We start from the raw sequence: 19,273 nt of genomic DNA, 5'->3' as shown, positions 1-19,273 counted from the left end.
AATATTTGCTTTTTTTTTAGAGTTACTTTTTATTTTACTCTATTTTTGTTGTGTTTGGAAATTTATTTTTTTGAAATCTTAAAAATATATTTTCGATTTTAAAACTTGTTTAATTATAATGTCTAATATCTATAAAAATTAAGTTAATATTTTATAGATAATAACAAATATTGCTAAATATTAGGGTTTAATTTTCGGGTAATTCGTAAGATATGGTGAACTTGAATTAGTGTAATTTTAATTTTTAGTAGGAATTGCATATAAAATATTATTAATTTTGAGTGTTACAACGTTTTGTCAATATGTTACAAAAAGTCATGTGTACTATTTTAATACAGTTCTAATATAACTTTTGATTTAATTCTACTTTGTAAAAAATACATATATAATATATATATATATATATATAATATTATTTATATATGATAATATATATTAATAAGGAAAAAATATGTACATTTTTATTCTTGACTGAAATAAGCAGATGCATTATTTAATCAAGGTAATTCTGATATTTGTACATTTTATACAAGGTTTAACTCCTTTTTTGTTTTGTTTGTGTACTACATTTCTCCCGTGTATATATATTGAATTAGAAAAAAATAAAAAGATTAAGTCTATGAATTTACAAACTTTGCATTTAGAAATAACTATATAAATTATACTTAGTTAAAAATTATAACTTCAAAAATTAAAATATAAATATAAAATGTAATCTTTATTTACCTTTATAATTTATATTTTTCTGTTTCTCAGGTTTTATGTTATAAATGGTTTTTATTAGATGTGTTATACACAATAAGGGAATGCTTAAGTTTACATTGTAATTTATTGAACAGTTATAAATAATATAATAAAGAATGTTGTAAAAAGTGTTACTTTTTTCATTAATTATTACTATTTATATATAGTTATAATAAATATTAATTTGTTTATAATAACCTTTTTTCCGAAGTAGAATGCTTGTAAAATAAGAAATATTAACTGAAAATCATTGAAATTACTATTATCTTAATATATGGAACTTTCATTTATCTTTATTCTATATGTTCTGAATTCGTTATAAATTAAACATTTATGAATATTATGAAATTATATATATAAGTTTTATTTTATTTTGAAAAGAATAAAAAATTAATTAAACTATGACTCTTCATGAAATAATTAATATAGTTTCGGTATTTATGAGTATGTTGAACTCATGTTATTTTATCTAGATTTACGTTTTTATAAATAACATTAAGATAAAAAATTCATATTATATTTATAAAGTTATTTTTCTTTGTTTCTCTTGTAACAAATACTATAGCTATATATATTTTATTTTTACGAATAAATAAAAGATAATTATAAAAAAATAAATTAAGAATAACTATGGTATTCTTTATAGTTAAAAGCGTTTTGAATTATTGTTAATTTTTTCATTTCTATATATATTACATTATTAAAGATATATATAATAGAACAAAAAATTAAGCAACTGTTTTTTTATTAAAATATGTACTTTTATACTTTTAACTCGGATATGTCATTTGAACAATGATCTGGTGTGAAAAATAACTGCGAAATATGTGTATTATTATTATTTTTTATGTTTTATTTTTGTTAATACAATTTTTAAAATGCGATTATTTATTATTTTTAATTATGAATATTCCTTTTTGTTTTTTTGGGTATATTTTACAAATCTTTGGATAAAAATTACATCCTTGGTAAAAAATTATAGGTTACTAGAAAAATATGAACAGGATATAGATTCAAATATTATAGAGTTAAAAGAAGAAATGCCAAATAATAATATAAAGATGAAGAATGACATATCTTATAATAATGAAGAAGCGTCCAAGGTAAAGAAAAATCAATCAAATAGAAATTTATCAAAGTATGCTAGAAGACATAAAAAAAATAAGAAAAATAAATCATCTATATTTAAAGAAAAAAAAAATTTAAAGTACTTAATTTAGTAGATTTTCTTAAAAGTAACTGGAAAATTGGCGATAAGATTTACAAAAAAATTTGACGCAAAAAATTCTATTTTCTAATTGCTTAAACTATATTATTGTTCTTGTTTGTATAAATATTATCCATATTATATTCGTCGTTGATGGTGGAATTTGAGAAGCTTTTGTTGATTAAAACAGGGCTATTTTTTGAAACATAACTATCAGGTCACAATGTTGTCAAACTAACCCCTAATATCCTGTCATGTTTAAAGGGATCAGCATTACACTATGAATGGTGTATCCTAATGTATTGTTTTCCATTAGTTATATTAGGTATTATATTTATATTATCAGTTGTTTAGTACCATAAATAAGTTAGGAAATATAAAAAAATTAAGTTTAGAAAAAGATAAAATGACTAGTAAGGTATATCTCTCTTTTTATAAAGCAGTCTTTAATATGAAATTAAAATTGTAATATTTTTATTTATTTACTTACTAGATATATTGATAATTGAAAAAATTATATATGTACCACATATAAATAACCATTTAGACATGCAACTGTAAAAATATGTGTTCTTATTTTCTTTATGAATTTGAATGTGTTAAATTTTTTAAATATTTATTTTAATGTAGAGCTTCAATTTAATTAAATACTATGACTTCGTATATACGTATATATACTTATTTCTATAGATTCTTATGAAAAATATATGTTTATGAGCTAATGTTAATATATGATAGACAATTCATATAATTTTATTAATGTCTTTTTTTAATCTGTATTATAATTATAAAAAATTGTACTTTTTATTACTAGTAACTTTGAAATTATTAATATTTACAATTAAATGAAGAGTTAAAAACTTATACTATTTTAATATTATGTTCAATTTTTGTTTTAATGAAAATTTTAAAAAATGGATTAAGTGCACTTAATATTAAAATTTATAAATAAATTTACTACCTTTTTTTTTATATCATCGGATGAAAAAATTAATGAATTATGTGTAATAATATATTAATAGATAATAAGTTGACAATGTTTTCTTTATTACCTTTGGTTTTTTATAGTAATAGTATTATAAAAATATGTTATATATATATAAAAATAAAAATTTTCACTAGGGAAAATGAAAACAAATGTTTTCTTTTTCGTGGTTATATCATTTTCAGAAGATAATATTTATAAATATCTCCTATTTATGTTTACAAATTTAAGGATGATAAATAAAGAGTTAACATTTTTTTAAGGTTGCATAAAAACATATGTATATTATATGGCACTTACTCATTCTTGAGCTTCTGTAATTTTCAGGTTTTAAATAAAATAAAGAAAAAAAAACTTGTCTTTTCATAGGTAATTCATAAATATATAGCATTGTTTAAGGTGTAATATAAGTTTTAATAAGGTCTAATCATAAAGTCATTTTTATTCTTTTTCAGAAATTATAGAAATAAGTGCATTCTATAAGATTTCCTATGGAACTGCTGTGCAAGTAATTATAACGATTAAATTTTATTTATTAAATATGACTTTTTACAGATTAAAATGAAAACGATAATATAATATCAATATATGTTTTTTTATAACATTTAAATACACTTTAAAATGTATTGTTCATTTAATAGATTAAAGTATGAATATTTTATATTTGCAATAGGATACTTAAGATCTAGGTAATCTGAGATTATTTATGGAATGCTACGAATACGCAAAGTAAAAATACTTCTTATAAAAATTTTACTAAAATATTTTATTTTATTAAATTATTTTATATTTTTATAAGGTATACTAGAATTAAATATTTATTATGCAAAGAAATGTATTTTTAATATAAAATAATAGTATACTATTCAAATGCAACATGAGTTTACATTCATTTAATGTATCAATTCATTTGATTCTGCTTATCGAAAAGCATAATTACTTTATTATTTACTATTTTAAAATTTTGATATTATGTATAATAGAATAACTAATATTTCAATAGATATTTTATTACAAATTTATTCTATTTTCTATGAATAGACATGGTAATGTTTAAATTGCAGCATACATACTTATAAATATGATATATTAATAACACATATTATAAAAGATATTTCATGCAAAAAATAATTTTATATAAAAGGAATAAACATTTTGTAATTATTATTAAACATTATAAGGAAAAAAGTTTATCAATTCTTGAAAAATACTTTAGTATTAAGGTTTTATATTATAAGTAGTAACAGACATATTCCTTTTAAAAATATTTGATTTGTGAAAATAAGCCTATTTTTTTGAACCAAAGTTACATTATATGTCTTAACGCGGATATGAAACATATATTAAATTAATATACAATAGATATTTATACCAATAATTAAAATATTATATTTATTAATAAAACATAAATAGTTACAAATTGTTTGCTACTGAACATATAAAATTAATGTATTAAAGAGAACAATTTATAGTATAAGCTTAAGTATAAAATCATTTTAAGGCATATGAATTAAATGTTATAATCATATATATATAAAGAGATGGAATAAAAAGAGATTCATGGAATTTGATTATTTAATCATTTTTGATTTTAGTTAAGTATATATATTGAGATATTACTGATATGTCAAGCATAATAATAGAAAAATATGTAGTAATTAACAAATATATACACTTAATAATTATTAATTTTTATTTTTTTTGTAATGAAATATATGTTTTTTATCAGGTAATAGTAACATGATAAAATGTGAAAAAAGAATATATGTTTTTTTAAAATCCTAGGAAATACTTAAATATGATATAAATTTCGTATAAATAATATGTTTATAGAAATAAAATGTTTTATTTTCAATGAAGTATTCATAATGTTACTGTTTTGAGAAAATGTTTAAAATATCAAATTTGTAGTTTATGGGATCCAGGTTTAGAATTTAGTATCCGATTTTTATATATTACTTGAAGGAATTTTTGAATAACACTAAAAATTTCAGTTTATATATAGTATTTAAGTAAAGTAATAAATTAATAATTTATGTGCATCATTTAATGTTAATGTGAGTTTTTATAAGTAAATAAACGGGACGAAAAACAAAAAGTTTTTATGAATAAAACTTTACGAATTATCTAATGTAAAAATTACGTATATGCAGCCTAAAGAAGAATTATATGAGTACTGAATATTATGCGAAGTAATATATGAATAATATATTTAAATAAATAAATATATGTATATATATGTTCTGTAATATGGAATATTGGGGTTCGAATTTAATGTTTACGATTGCCACTTCTTATATATAGCATATATGAATTTTTAGAATAATTTAAGGAGTTTATTCCGTTTGTGTGCTAGGTAAGTTAATTGAATATTATAGTTATGATGAATATGAATAAAATATATAATACACCTCTTGAGATAAGTAGTTAATAATTAAAAAATGAATGATATGCGAATTTTAAATGTGATGAAATATTTTAAATAAAAATTATATAATAGTTAGGTAAATAATTATAAGTTATGACAATTAAAGAATTAGATTTATTTATAGGTCTTTAATATTACGAAAACATTTTAATATTCTTGCTCTATCTGTGCGTCCGAATGAAGCGTTAAAATTACTGTTAGAAAGTGTTAATTAATATGTATAAGTAAAATAAAATTATAAAGAAATAAATGTATTCTAAATTTTAACATGAAGAGATAATACACAGAATTATTCTTTTTAAATAATGTAATAATAAACATTGATTAAAACTTTGTACTGAATGTTAAAAGTAAAAACAATACATTTTTGATAAGAAGCAATACTTATTTTAATTAAATCAATTTGTATATATATATTATTTAAAAAATATAAATATCATGAGTTGTATATATACATGTATTTATAATAAGTAAAAAGGAAGTATCCTTTTAAATGTATATTATATAGAAATCATTACAAACAATAAAGTACAATCAGCTGATTTATAATAGGGAGAGAATAAAGAAAAATAATTAAAATGTTAAATATACGTCTGAAACATATATATTTTTGTTTTGGAAGAAGTGAAATTTAAAGTACCACAAAAATACTACATAAAATTAAAAAATTCATAAGAAATATTTTATAAGATACTAACATGTTATACATTTATTGGAACAAAGAAAGTTTTCTGGAATAGTTTTTTAAACTGTTCAATTATCATAATTTTAAAGCATTATATTTTATTAGAAGAAAAAAGACTAAAATTTTTGGAATAGCAGAAAATGTGATTATCATAGGAGCCACTGTTGCAGCTTGAAAATGGTTAGAAAAGAAAAATTGATATAATATATTATTTATGTAATTCTATGAATACCTGATATTATATAGGGGTGATTTAGAATATAGGGTGTCATAATAATATAGAATATATTAAATATATTTTTTCTTTTTCTTATCATAGTTTCAAAATAATGGAACATTATATAAAAATAAATCGAATAATTTTTGTTTGATGATATATTTTTATTTGGTTTACTATTTAATTTAATATTACAACTATCTTTGAATACTGAAATATAATTTTGTACATGTACTTTTTTTTACATATTAAAAAAATTATTATTTCTTTGTCACTTAGTACTTTATAGCACCTTTCAGAATTTTATTATTTTTTTTTTTTTTTTTTAAATCTTATACACTTTTGCTCATTTTAGAATCTAATGAATTTTTCATTTTCTTGGAATATTTTTCATCTTTCTTTTTTTTTTAAATGATATTTGGGTATTTTTACTCCATTCCGTTTTTTTAAAATATTCGTCCCTAATATTTCGAGTAGCCTTTGAGAAATTTTATTTTGTATTAATTCGTATAATCGATTCTTAAAAATGTATCATCATATCCTTTTAATAATTATATTAATCGTTCTCTAGAATTTTTACGTACTTGTGATCATTTTTTTTTTAATCTTTTTTTTTAGTTCTATTATTTGTGTTTGTGTTTGTGTTTGTGTTTGTGTTTGTGTTTGTTTTTTTTTTTTTGTTTTGTTTTTCTTAGGAATCTGTTAAATAATACATCTAATTCATTTTTTGGTTTGACTTTTATGTTGAGGATATTATAGAAATATTTACCTAAAAATTGAGTAAAAAATCCAATAATTAAAAAAAGATTTTTTATTTCTATGTTAATGTATTTTAATTTTAGTGTGGAAATATTAAATAACCAAAATGTGTAGAAATTCATAATTTTTATTAGTATATGCAATTTCATCGTAATACAACTATGTTCATAATAAAAGTATAAAAGTAAAAATTTTAGTGAAAAATAATATATTTATTTTCCTTTTAGTATAACATCTCTTTAAAATACTTAAATATCTCGTAATATTACAATTATAATCTATATCATCTGTTACATGGAATTCTAGGTTTGTTGATTTATAATATTTCTTTGAAGTTTTATAATATCAGAAAATTTTGGAGAATTTTATTTTTTTTAATTAAATAATGTTTTAACATACATTTAAGGAAGAAAGTAGGAAAAATGTCTTAAATAAAAATGATTTAGTAAATATATTATATAGACAAACAATTATTTAAAATAATTTATTTAGAACAACTTTTCATATGCATTATATAATATGCAAATATGGAATATTATGGTTCATCAAAGCTGTAAATAACATATTTCAAATATATTTATGTTAATATGTTGTTCTGTTAATTTCGGTAGCGCAATTCCTGGAACATATGTAAAATAATATATATTGTCATATATGAATTAAAACACTAAGGATAATATTTAATAATACAGTATTAACATTAGAATAATTAAAATGATTCTTATAAATTATTTAATATTTATCTCATATATAATGCTTTTTAAAATTATGTATGATTATATGAATAAAAAAGGAAGCATATAAAAGAAAGACAAATAAAATGCATAGGATCAATATATATTTAGATTAAACAATATTAGTAATATCAATATTTCAGTAATAATATGAATGAATAAAATATATATTATATTTATTCTGAACTAATAGTGTACGGTATATGTTATTAGTTGTAATATCAAAGCATATTAAAGGATGTAACAGAAAAAATCTAGTTCTGAAGCATATATATATATATATAAAATTTCATAAACTTTAATAATTAAAAAAAAAGAATAATTATGTATCAAAACTAAAAATTTTAACATAACAAATTTTTTTTTTATAACCATTTGTAATTTTAAATGGTAGGAAAGTATGGAACACAGAAATAAATTAAAATAATAAAATAATACAATATAAAATAAAATGAATAATAATAAGAATATAAAGAGGAGGATGAAAAAAAAGCAAATTTAGATAACTTAAATAATGTTAGGTGATATAATATTGTGGCGATATGAGAAAAAAATAATAAAAAAAACTATGAAATAAATTGATAATAAAGACAGTAGTAAACATTATTTATTACTATAATTTTTATTTTACTTAAGGAAGAAAAAAGACTAATATTTCGTGGAAACTATATAATTATCGAATAGTAGAATTATATAAAAAAGTAAGTCAAAGAAAAAATACTATTTCATGGGGTACATACATGAAATATGTAATTAATTTACAAATTTCAAGAATTTTTATCTTTGTATAATGTGTTAATATTTGTGAGAATAATGATATTTAAGTCTTTTTGAGTGTTCACATATAAAACACATGTATTTTATATTTTTAATGATATCTATCTTCATATATATATATATATATATATATATATATATATATTTTTGAATAAAAATATTTACTATATAAGCAAGAATAAAGCTTTATTAGAAAAGTTAATTCGTTTTATGTTCAATGGTAATTTAATTTTATATTATACTATGAGATGTAAAAATATATTGAAAGAATATGTTTATTCTGTTTTAATTTTGACATAGAATAATAAATTCAATATACTCTTGGATAAATCTTTAGAAATAAGAGGAATATAATATTTATGATTAAAATAAAAATTTTAAAACATGAATTTAATGAATTTATTTAGAACGAAAATAGTTATATAAAAATTTAAATTATATGTGCATGTCTAAATATTATATTAAGAAATGAGATGTTTTTTTGTAAATATTATTATTACTTTTATACGCTTTTATTCTTTTAAGCAACATAATTTTATTTATTAATTTTTTTTGTATAATAATGAATATATTTGTGCAATTAGTGTAGCTTTCTGCAGTGTTTTTATAAAAATTTGTACACATTTTTTTTTTTTTTTCTGAATATTATATTAATGTTTTATAAAGGTCTTTTTAGGTACTTGATAATAACATATAATTTTTATTATTTTTCTCTTAGAACATATTAATACAAGTTTTTACGAAAAGTTAAGGACTTAAATATCAAATGTACTTATACACACATAATCATTTATTTTATTAACAAAAAAAGGGGTAAATAAAATAACAAGCATTTCTTAAAAAGAATTATAATACAGTAAAACAGAAATAAATGGATATACATAAGTTATATATATTTTTCTCTCTTAAAGAAGTAATATTTTATGCTCATATATGTGAATTATGAAGAAGAAAGGAAAAAACCTCAATGTAGAGTGGTTCAATATAAAGTAAGAAATAACTTGGCATTAACTATTTATTTTATAATAAAAAGAGTATTTGCATATATATATAGTATAATTATTATACGTGTTTAATATATAATTAATTATTTTATAAGTGTAACATATAAGTATCTTATGCATATAATATAAAAATTATATTTATATAATGTAATTTTTATATGTATATATAATGTAATTATTGTAAATCATCAATTCAGGATTTTGGTGATGTATTACATACGAGAAAAAATAGAACATGAAACATGGGACTTGTTAATAGAAGTAATAATTATATATAACCGAACATAAAAAAAGAAAGATATAATTTATTAAATGATATTTATTTCAAGCTACACATTATTGATACGTATATATGTACATTTGGTATTTATTCATACATTTTTTTTTTCTTTGCTTAATCGTTTTCTCGTCTCCTTGTTCATTTGCTGAGTTGTTTGTTAACTATTCCATTTTTCGGTTAATTGATCTCATTTTGTTGAAACAGAAAATCCGACGCTTTCCTTGTAGTAGTTGAAGACGGTGAAATATTTTCTCATTAATGGATCTCCTAATATATATGTGTCTATTCTTATGTTTATGAGTATAATTTAAATCATAACATGGTATCATTATTATCTAGTTGAATATCTGGTATCGGCTCCATATAGAATTAAGGATCTAATGTATAGGTATTTTTGGCAAATTTGAATTTTAAGGTGGGAATATCTTTATTATTTTAGCTGGTGATATAGAATGGTAAGAATGTCACTTTGATTATACTTAAGCCTTTGAAGAATTTGTTAACAATACTTTTTGGTGCTGTAATACCATTTGTACCGCTATCAACAATAATATTTGCTTTTTCCATGGATACTTCTCCGAAATTTACGTCTAAATAAATTTTCCAATAAAAATCGTGGTTTAATTTTCGATAAGTTAATTTTCCTTCATAAAATTGATCTTATGCTCCTTCTATAGTTAAATAATGTGCTTGTTTGTCTTGGACAGATAAATAAAAGGAGAAAAGGGCTTTATCTATTTTGTTCTGATTTTTTAACTCAAGGGCAATGGGATCAATAGAACCTACAGATATACCTTTCAATCCCATACCTAATATACCATCGACTGTTACTTCATTGTATATAGGATATAAGTTGTCTTTGTCTGTTAGATCTATAAATTTATAGGGTACGGAAGGTTTACAAAGGGTAACTAAATCTTTATTGAAAAATCCTTCGACAGTTCCTGAACCGTATGTTATTGATTCTTTCGTACCATCTTTTTCATATGAATTTGATTTACTTGATTCGTACAAATGTTTGTCTCTACGTCCAATACTGGTATATTTTTTGCTCGGTACCCATAGATTGGATGATCCTGCATCAAATATGAAGATAAATTTTTGGTGATTATCACCTATTTCTCCTTCACCACAATAAATCATAGTAGTAATTTCTTATAGCTGCATTATATAATTGTCACTTCCTAAGTAATTTTCTTTTGTATATCCGGATTTAAAATATTTTTCTGTTTCTTTTATGAAAATTTTTAAGTTTTTATTAATGATAATTTTTAGTACTCTGTTATAAGATCTCTCAATTTTTAAAGCTATACTTAAGTGATTAGTGTTCTGTACAGTTCTGTTTACTTTATAACTAGTTGAAAAGTAGTAACTTGCAAATGAATAGAAAAACAAGCCAGTCACTAATATAAAGACAATAAAATATAATATTTGAAACTTTTTCTGAATTTTGAAATTATTCTTTATGTTTCTAAGCTTTATGCTTTAAAAAGACGACGAGTCTTTGATTAAACCTTTTGATAAATGTTGCTCTTTTATCTTAGTATCCATTTTTAAATATAATATTTAGAATAAACTCTTTCTTTATTCGTAATAGGTAGAAATGAAGCATTTTACTATATCAACGATGATGAAAAAAATAAAACAAAAATAATTATACTATACTGAATTGAATTGAATTAAGATAATACAAAATTAATGGAAAGGCTAAAACGTAAATTTTTTTTTCCTTAATGACAGAAACATTAGCTATATGTTCATGTACTGGAGTGTTATTCCTAATTTTATTCTTGTATATATGTATGTACATGTATGTATAAATACTACGCAATATACTTAAAATTTTTTTCTAATAAGTTAAAAATGGGATAACTCTTAGTTACATGTATATTATATGTATTTGTTTATATATATATATACATATATAATAAGATAATTAACTTATGGTATAGATTATTAGTAAGGATAAAATTAATTATTTTATATAGAAATTAAGATATTTCTTTATGTCATGCAAAATTAGTAAAAACACAAATAGTTTAGATAAATAAAGATTTATTTTTTAAAAATATAAATCAGATTAATGTTTAGAATAAGCAAATGACTCTAAAACTGATAGATCCCATTTATTAGTAATGGCCTAGGACGATTTTATTATACACTGAACTTATTTTATTTTATTAATATAATAAGTTATTACTGGATTATTTTAAATTGTTAAAATATGTTTTATTATATTTTATATGGAAACAATGAATGTAAGAAAGTGAGACAATTAAATTGTTTTAAAACGAAGTAGATACTAAACAAGAACCGTGATGAAAGCAGTGCCGAAAATAATATATACATTGAAACAATAAAATTATAGTAATGTTAAATTAAAAAATTTTGTTTTTTTTATAATTTAGAAAGAGTATTTGAAACTTATATAAGTTTTTCTTATTTTTAATTTATTAATTTTATTTTTTGAAATTAACACTTTTTTAAAACAGTAATATAAACTTATATTTCAGATTATTGCTATATTATTTTTGAAGATAATATTCCTATATTTAGCATTATCATTCCTACAATGAATAAAGAATAGAAATATATGGATATATTTTTTTTTTGTTAAAAATATTTTTAATGATTTATAGTTTTTTTTATTTTTATGTTGATTTATTATGAAGAACCTTTAAAATATGTTTTTAGCATTATGTATTTTAAAAAAATATATAAAAAATAATACATGCGTCCTAAAACTATAAATAGAAAAATTATCAAATAATATATAATAGTGGATTATATTGTTATTCTTTCTAATATTTTATGTGCATATTATATATTGTATAACATTTGTAAATTTATTTCAGTTGATGGATTTTTAAATTAATGATATTGCATGCCATATTTCTATGCCAATTTTACCTTTAATCTACTTTTTTTTTCTTTTTTTTTTTCTATATTAATATTTCTGCTAAATATATATGTTTAATGAAAAAAAGAAAAAACAAGTTGTATTTTTAAACTTTTCATTTAGAACAATGAATATAAATTAAATTAAAAATTACAATTTACACAAATTATTTTACAAAAATAAAAAATTATTCCTTAATTGCTTTTAAAATTATTTTTCTTCATATATTATATACTACAATGAAATTTCAACATTTTAAATATATTATATAATATAAAAGGTGCTATATGCTTAAATAGCAAATAAAGCATGTAGTATAATTAATGTAATACAAAATTTTATTTTTCTCACTTATTACTATTATCGCATTGTTATAATTATTAATAAATTTATGAATAATAACAAGTTCTAATATATAATATTTATTAAAATAAAAGTATTAATCATATAACATCTTTAAAATTGATAGTTACTGTCATAATATATAAGGGAATGTATTATTTATATATTCTATACGTTCCATATTGTATATATATGCAATATTTCCATAAAATAAAAAACAGCATATTTTTTTCTTACTTTATTATCAAAAAGATTAATATAAAAATTATTTAATTAGTGCACTACATTAAGTAATTATATCACATACTATGAATTTCATGAATGTATTCAAATTATATAATTTTCATAAAATTTAGATTTTTTTTTTAAACAACATTAATACAAAATTAACACAGAAATTATATTATACACTTAACATTTATTCGTTTCTATGGATGTTGATATATGCCTTATAGTTTCATAAATTTCATTAAATATTTAAACAGCAACAATAAAGAAATATTTTAAAAACAACATTAGTGTCTTTTATTATTAAACAAATATTATGTTTTTGATATTTTTTTTATTCCTGAATATATTATAGTAATAAAAGTCTCTAACATGGAACAAAAAATTAGGATAATATTATTTATTAAAATTTATGTATTTGTCCTTTTAATATGGATATGTCGTCTTAACAATGATGTAGTACGATATAATTAATCATAAATATATTTGTATTGTTTATATTATTAGTGTTTTATTTTTATTATTACTGTTTATTACCATTATATATATTATTCTTTTAAGTATCAAAAATATAAAAATTTTTTTTTTAGAATAAGATTAATACAATTTTGATTGAAAACTACGACTTTTTTATAAAATTAAATACAAGAAATTATAGATTACTAGCAAAATGTAAATATGGTATGGATTCAAATATTGTAGAGTTAAAAAGTGGTATATCTAATAGTGAAAGAGTTTCTATAGGAAAAAATAAGCCAACTAATAGAAATTTATTGAATAAGGCGAAATACTATACAGAATTTATTGATTGTAATAATGGAATGTTTGATGGAAAATATTTCCATTATGAAAAGAAATGGATAAAAAAAAAGGATTATGATGATTTTATTGAACAAAATAGGAGAGTTCGTGATATAGCTTTAAAAAAAATAAAATTTAGAAATTACGGAGTTGTAGTTGCGTTATTTTTCCTTTTTTTGTTGTTGGGAATAGGATTACCCATATTACAAGGACAGGGATATTTGCAAACTGCAGGTAATTTTCTGAAAACTCAATTAGGTTTGGACAGTGCGTGGAATGTTGTAGAAGAATGTTTAGGTAAAGCAAAATATCATTTTTTTCTAATATCATTTGTCATATTAATTATTATATTAGCTGTCATTATAGTAATAACTATTCCTAAGATCTTAAAAAATAATGAAAAATATAAAAAAATTAAGGTGATGACTGAATAAAAGGAGTATTTCTGTATGACTTTGTTTCGGCAAATAAATCTTTAACATCAAGTAATACCTGTAATATTATTAATGTTTTACTTAATAAATATAGATAAGATTTCTTAAATGTTATGAATGTCCTTGCTTATGCTTAATGGTTTTGAAACACAACATTAAAAAATTATTTTCCTTCTATTATTACGAATTTTATTATTTTAATATTTTATAATATGTATATTAAAGAATTAAATTTGAATAAGTTAATATAATTGGCCTACGTATATTTAAATAGATTTGTACAAAAGATATTTGTTTTTGCTTTAGAATTCATATACATTAGCAGAATTCATATATCATTGAATTTTTGTGTTAGTTTACATTTTCATTAAAAAGTGCTTCTTTTTGTGTTATATCTTGTTCTAGTTTAAAATTGTTATTTGTGGATGAAATTAAAAAAACGCATAATTATATTTAAATTAAATGTAATTGAGTCTTTTTTTTGTAAAAAATGTATAGAAATGAATGGATTTTGCTGAATTTATACATATATACATATATATTTACTTAAAAGCTTAATATTTATTCTATAAGATATATTTTATGTGAAATATATTATATAATGTTTTAAATGTAAATAACATTTTAGGAAAATTTCGATTTTTCATAAATAGAACATATTTAAAATATTAAATATATAATAATACAACAATCCTTCTAATTATGGATAGTTCAATAATTGCGCACTAACTTGAGATTTATAAATTTTTACAATAATGTGAAGTGTTAAAACTATGTAGTATAAAATTTTTCTACCTAATTTTATTGCTAATTCAATTTTGAAAAAATTAAATATATATTAAGTTGAAGGTTTATAAATAAATATATGATGTTTTTATTTTTTATTTGATTCAAAAAATACATTAATTAACTAATTAATTAATTAATTGATTAACCTTAGTGACATATCAATTAATAATATGTAAAAATCATCTTCTACACTATCGTAATTGTAATTTTATAATATGATTTATGCCGGTAAAAATCCAATTTAACATTAGAAGTAATTAAAATAAATACATATTTCCTTTAATCGCTTCACAATAATTAGGTATATATTTATAGGTTGGTTCTAACTTTTAAGGTTGTTTATAAATATGGTAAGTGGTGATTTAATATTATTAGAAGAATATACAAAAATACATATAGTTTATATTGAAATTACAATTTCATACATATTTATAATGATTAATTTTTAAAAAAAGGAAAAATAAAAAAAAATGAATTCTTTTTTTTATAGATAATTTATAAATACAAATTTATTATTCACTGTCGGACTTAAGGTACTTTCTTAGGAATACTGTTCATTTATGAATGTAATTTAAGTTTTAGTAACCTTTTTGTATAGAGAATTGCCTATTTTGTTAATTATTATACCTTTTCAATGAATAAAGAGATACATGCATATATTATTTTATTATTACGCTTATGTAATTGTTGATTTAATTCTATTTTATAAAATTCACTTAATTATCTATAATATAATGAAATTATAACAAAAATAAAATTTGTATTTTTATTCTATGAAAAATAAACAAATAGTTTAGTAATAACTTCTGTTAAGTAGAAGGGAGAAAGAATAAAAAAATTTAAGAAAAATGCACATTCAGAAAGTTGCTTGAGTATATTAAATAATTAACTGTTAAACTTAATATTTTTAAATAAATCTTTTATATTTTTGTAATTTTTTTTATTATATGGGATATTAACTAATTTTTGTTTTTATCAATATATATATATTAACATATTTTTTTATGTAAATTTTTTTTTTAATTAGTTAATGTATATGTCGATGAATTTATAAAAGCACAAAAATAATACCAAACAGGTGTCATATATGTTACAGTATATACATGTGGTGTAAAAGAATAAAAATATAATTATATCAGTGTATGTGAATCAATCCAGTATAATTAAAAAATATTATTTTAATTGTAATAATTATTTTTTTTATTTATTTTTATGATAAACGATTATATTATTTTTATATAATAAAATTTTAATCATTATTCCCTCTATTATAAATTTTTAAAGAGTAAATTTGATAGGATGTGGAATAATTTTCTTATTATGAACATTTTTTACATTATATATAAATATTAATTGTTTATGTTTCTTCTTAGATATACATTTATAATAGAATACATTTGTAAAAAATATTATATTATGAATATTTTGTACAATTTTTAAAAGGAAATATTAATTAATCTCCTATATTCCTGAATTTTTTTTTATCAATGCTTTATATGTGTTAAATATATATTGCGTTGTGTACTTTTATTTGTAATATTATATGGCTTTAAAAATTTCCGAAATTGTTGGATTCCATACAACAGTTTTTTACTTAATTCAATTTTGTCTTCATTTTTTAATTATATTAATATTTTTCTCATATCATGTTTTCATTTTTGAAACGAATAAAAAATATAGAATTTATGGAATTTTAAAATTTTCATTAAATTGTCATAAATTTTATTCTTTTATAGGTACAAATTATAATGATGTAAAAGTATTATACAGCAATATAATTGTTACTCTTATATTACTTTAAAAGATACTCTTAGAGTTCATAGATTTTTTAGTAACTAAAATTTTTTTAATTTATTATTGTATAATAGTTTATAAAAGAACACATGATTTTTTAGTCAGATGCTACTATATATTTTATATAATAAAAAATGTTTTTCTCAATTTCAAATTTTTATTTGTTATTTTTATCATTAATGTATGTAATAACATTTAATTATATATCAAATGGTTTTAAGAAATATATATAAAATTAAAACTATTACTTGTGAATAACAATAAAATTTATATTTAACTCCTGAGTATATATTAGTATACATTTTGCACAAATCATATGGCCTTTTAAGTAAGTAAAAAAATTTTATGGGTGTTTAATTAATTTTTGTTATTATGTTATGAATAATTTTATATTTTTTTTTTATAATATTCTTTTTTTTTTTCTTTTAATGATTAATAAAGAAGTAGTTTACATTGATTTACTATAAAAAAAATTAAATCAAATGTTTTAAACTACTATCTTTTGGTTTCATTTTTATTTTTTATATAAATCTTTTGTTTTTATTATATGTCTATATAGAAATTGTTCTAAATCGATTTTTAATTTTTTCTATATTTGTAATATTTAATATGAACTATTTCTACATATTTTTAATTTATTACATCTAATATAAAAAAATAAAACAGTAATAGTAATATTAATATTATCTTATATTATTTTTAGTATTTAAAATATAGTTAGCATTTTTATTAGGTAATATATAATAGAATTAGAGATATACACATTGATGGAATAATTTAATTCCCTTATTTTTATTAAAACCCTTACATTTATCCTTTTTATTTGAGTATGTCATTATAATAATAATTTGGTATCATAATAATATTTCATATTTTTTTTGTCTTTTTTTTTTTCTGTTTCATATTTTATTTTTAAAAATAATATTTTCTTAGTATTGACATATATATAGTTGTAAGTAATAAAATTTTACGTTTTTCATTTTTAGAGTAGCTATGGTAAATCTTTAAATATGAGCTATAAGTTGGGTTGTCATTTAGCTTGAATATATAATATGCTATTAGCTGAGGATTCAGTGGTTGTAAAATTAAGTAAATATATGTCATATAATAAGGTGAATAATAAATTATTGGATGAGAAAAAAGATATATCTAAGAATAAAGAAGCCAATGTATGAGAAAATAAAAAATTAAAGGAATGTTCATCAAAAATAAAGAAATAAAATAAAGCAAATAAGAAAACGAAGTCATATGCACTTAATAGTGTGTATTCATATTTTGAAAAAAAATAATAAATCTATTAAATTCCTTAGATAAAATTAGAAATAACATAAATATTAATAAAAGGACTACATACTTTATGATTATTGGAAATATTACTTCTGTACTTAGTCAAATCATAGTACTTTTATTGGAAGGAATGTCAATTTCGTTTTATTTCGTTCGAAGAGCAACAAAAGACAATTGGAAAGATAATCATGCACTATTAGAAATTCATATACCAAAAAATTCTGCATTTAATGGAACAATGTCTGTCTTATATATATTAGGCTTGTTTTATATTTTGATGAAAATTGTAAAATTGTATATAATAAAGGAAAATAATCCTAAAATTTGTAATCTAGAGTTAAGATATTTCATAAAAAGAACTTTTAATATGTAAAATGAAGGTCACTAGTATCATTAAGATATTACAAAATAATAAATGAATATTGAATTACCTTGTATTTATAATACCACTTACATATATTTAATTGTCTTGGTATAAAATACAAAAGTATGAATTATTATTCCTTAATGAGTTTTACTGTTTTGCTTTTTAGATTTTGAATTTAAAAGAAATGATCGAATGTAATTTAATAGTTCATTATAATGTACATATGTATATTTAAAAACGTTTGAAATAAATATGCATGTTATACATAAAAATAACATAAAAGGGTTAAGTATTATTTTATTATATTAGTTGGAACATTCATGGTGTTACCTGAAAATGAGAGCTTCTTTTGTTATCATTTTTAAAAATTTTTTTTAGTTCCAAGTGATTATTGTGTGATATAATTAGAAAAAATGTTTATTTTGTTTTAAATTAATTGTGAATGTCTTTTTTTGCATATAAAATAAAGATAAGAGCGTATTTATTTTTTGTTTTTGTAAGAATAAAATTTA

At 19.3% G+C, this 19,273-nt stretch overlaps 3 protein-coding genes across 3 annotated transcripts; 2 read left to right on the top strand and 1 right to left on the bottom strand.

The window, feature by feature from the left end:
- Positions 1-1,622: 1,622 nt before the first annotated feature.
- On the top strand, positions 1,623-1,964 carry MKS88_001807 (fam-l protein; the record flags this gene model as incomplete). Its single annotated transcript, XM_067214768.1, has 1 exon — positions 1,623-1,964. One exon carries the CDS (start codon positions 1,623-1,625, stop codon positions 1,962-1,964), a length of 342 nt encoding a protein of 113 aa, XP_067074113.1.
- An 8,516-nt stretch (positions 1,965-10,480) lies between these two features.
- Positions 10,481-11,371, bottom strand: MKS88_001806 (plasmepsin; the record flags this gene model as incomplete). Its single annotated transcript, XM_067214766.1, has 3 exons — positions 10,481-10,896; positions 11,002-11,223; positions 11,335-11,371. 3 exons carry the CDS (start codon positions 11,369-11,371, stop codon positions 10,481-10,483), a joined length of 675 nt encoding a protein of 224 aa, XP_067074112.1.
- Positions 11,372-13,661: 2,290 nt separating this feature from the next.
- Positions 13,662-14,524, top strand: MKS88_001805 (fam-m protein; the record flags this gene model as incomplete). The annotated part of the gene is made up of 2 exons (XM_067214765.1): positions 13,662-13,748; positions 13,880-14,524. The coding sequence occupies 2 exons, from the start codon at positions 13,662-13,664 to the stop codon at positions 14,522-14,524; spliced, it is 732 nt and encodes a 243-aa protein (XP_067074111.1).
- Between the last annotated feature and the right edge of the window lie 4,749 nt (positions 14,525-19,273).

Source organism: Plasmodium brasilianum, chromosome 7, assembly GCF_023973825.1.
Source record: "Plasmodium brasilianum strain Bolivian I chromosome 7, whole genome shotgun sequence".
NCBI classification, from domain to species: Eukaryota; Apicomplexa; class Aconoidasida; order Haemosporida; family Plasmodiidae; genus Plasmodium; species Plasmodium brasilianum.
The sequence above is the reverse complement of the archived record's forward strand: the minus strand, read 5'-3'. Positions and strand labels throughout refer to the sequence as shown.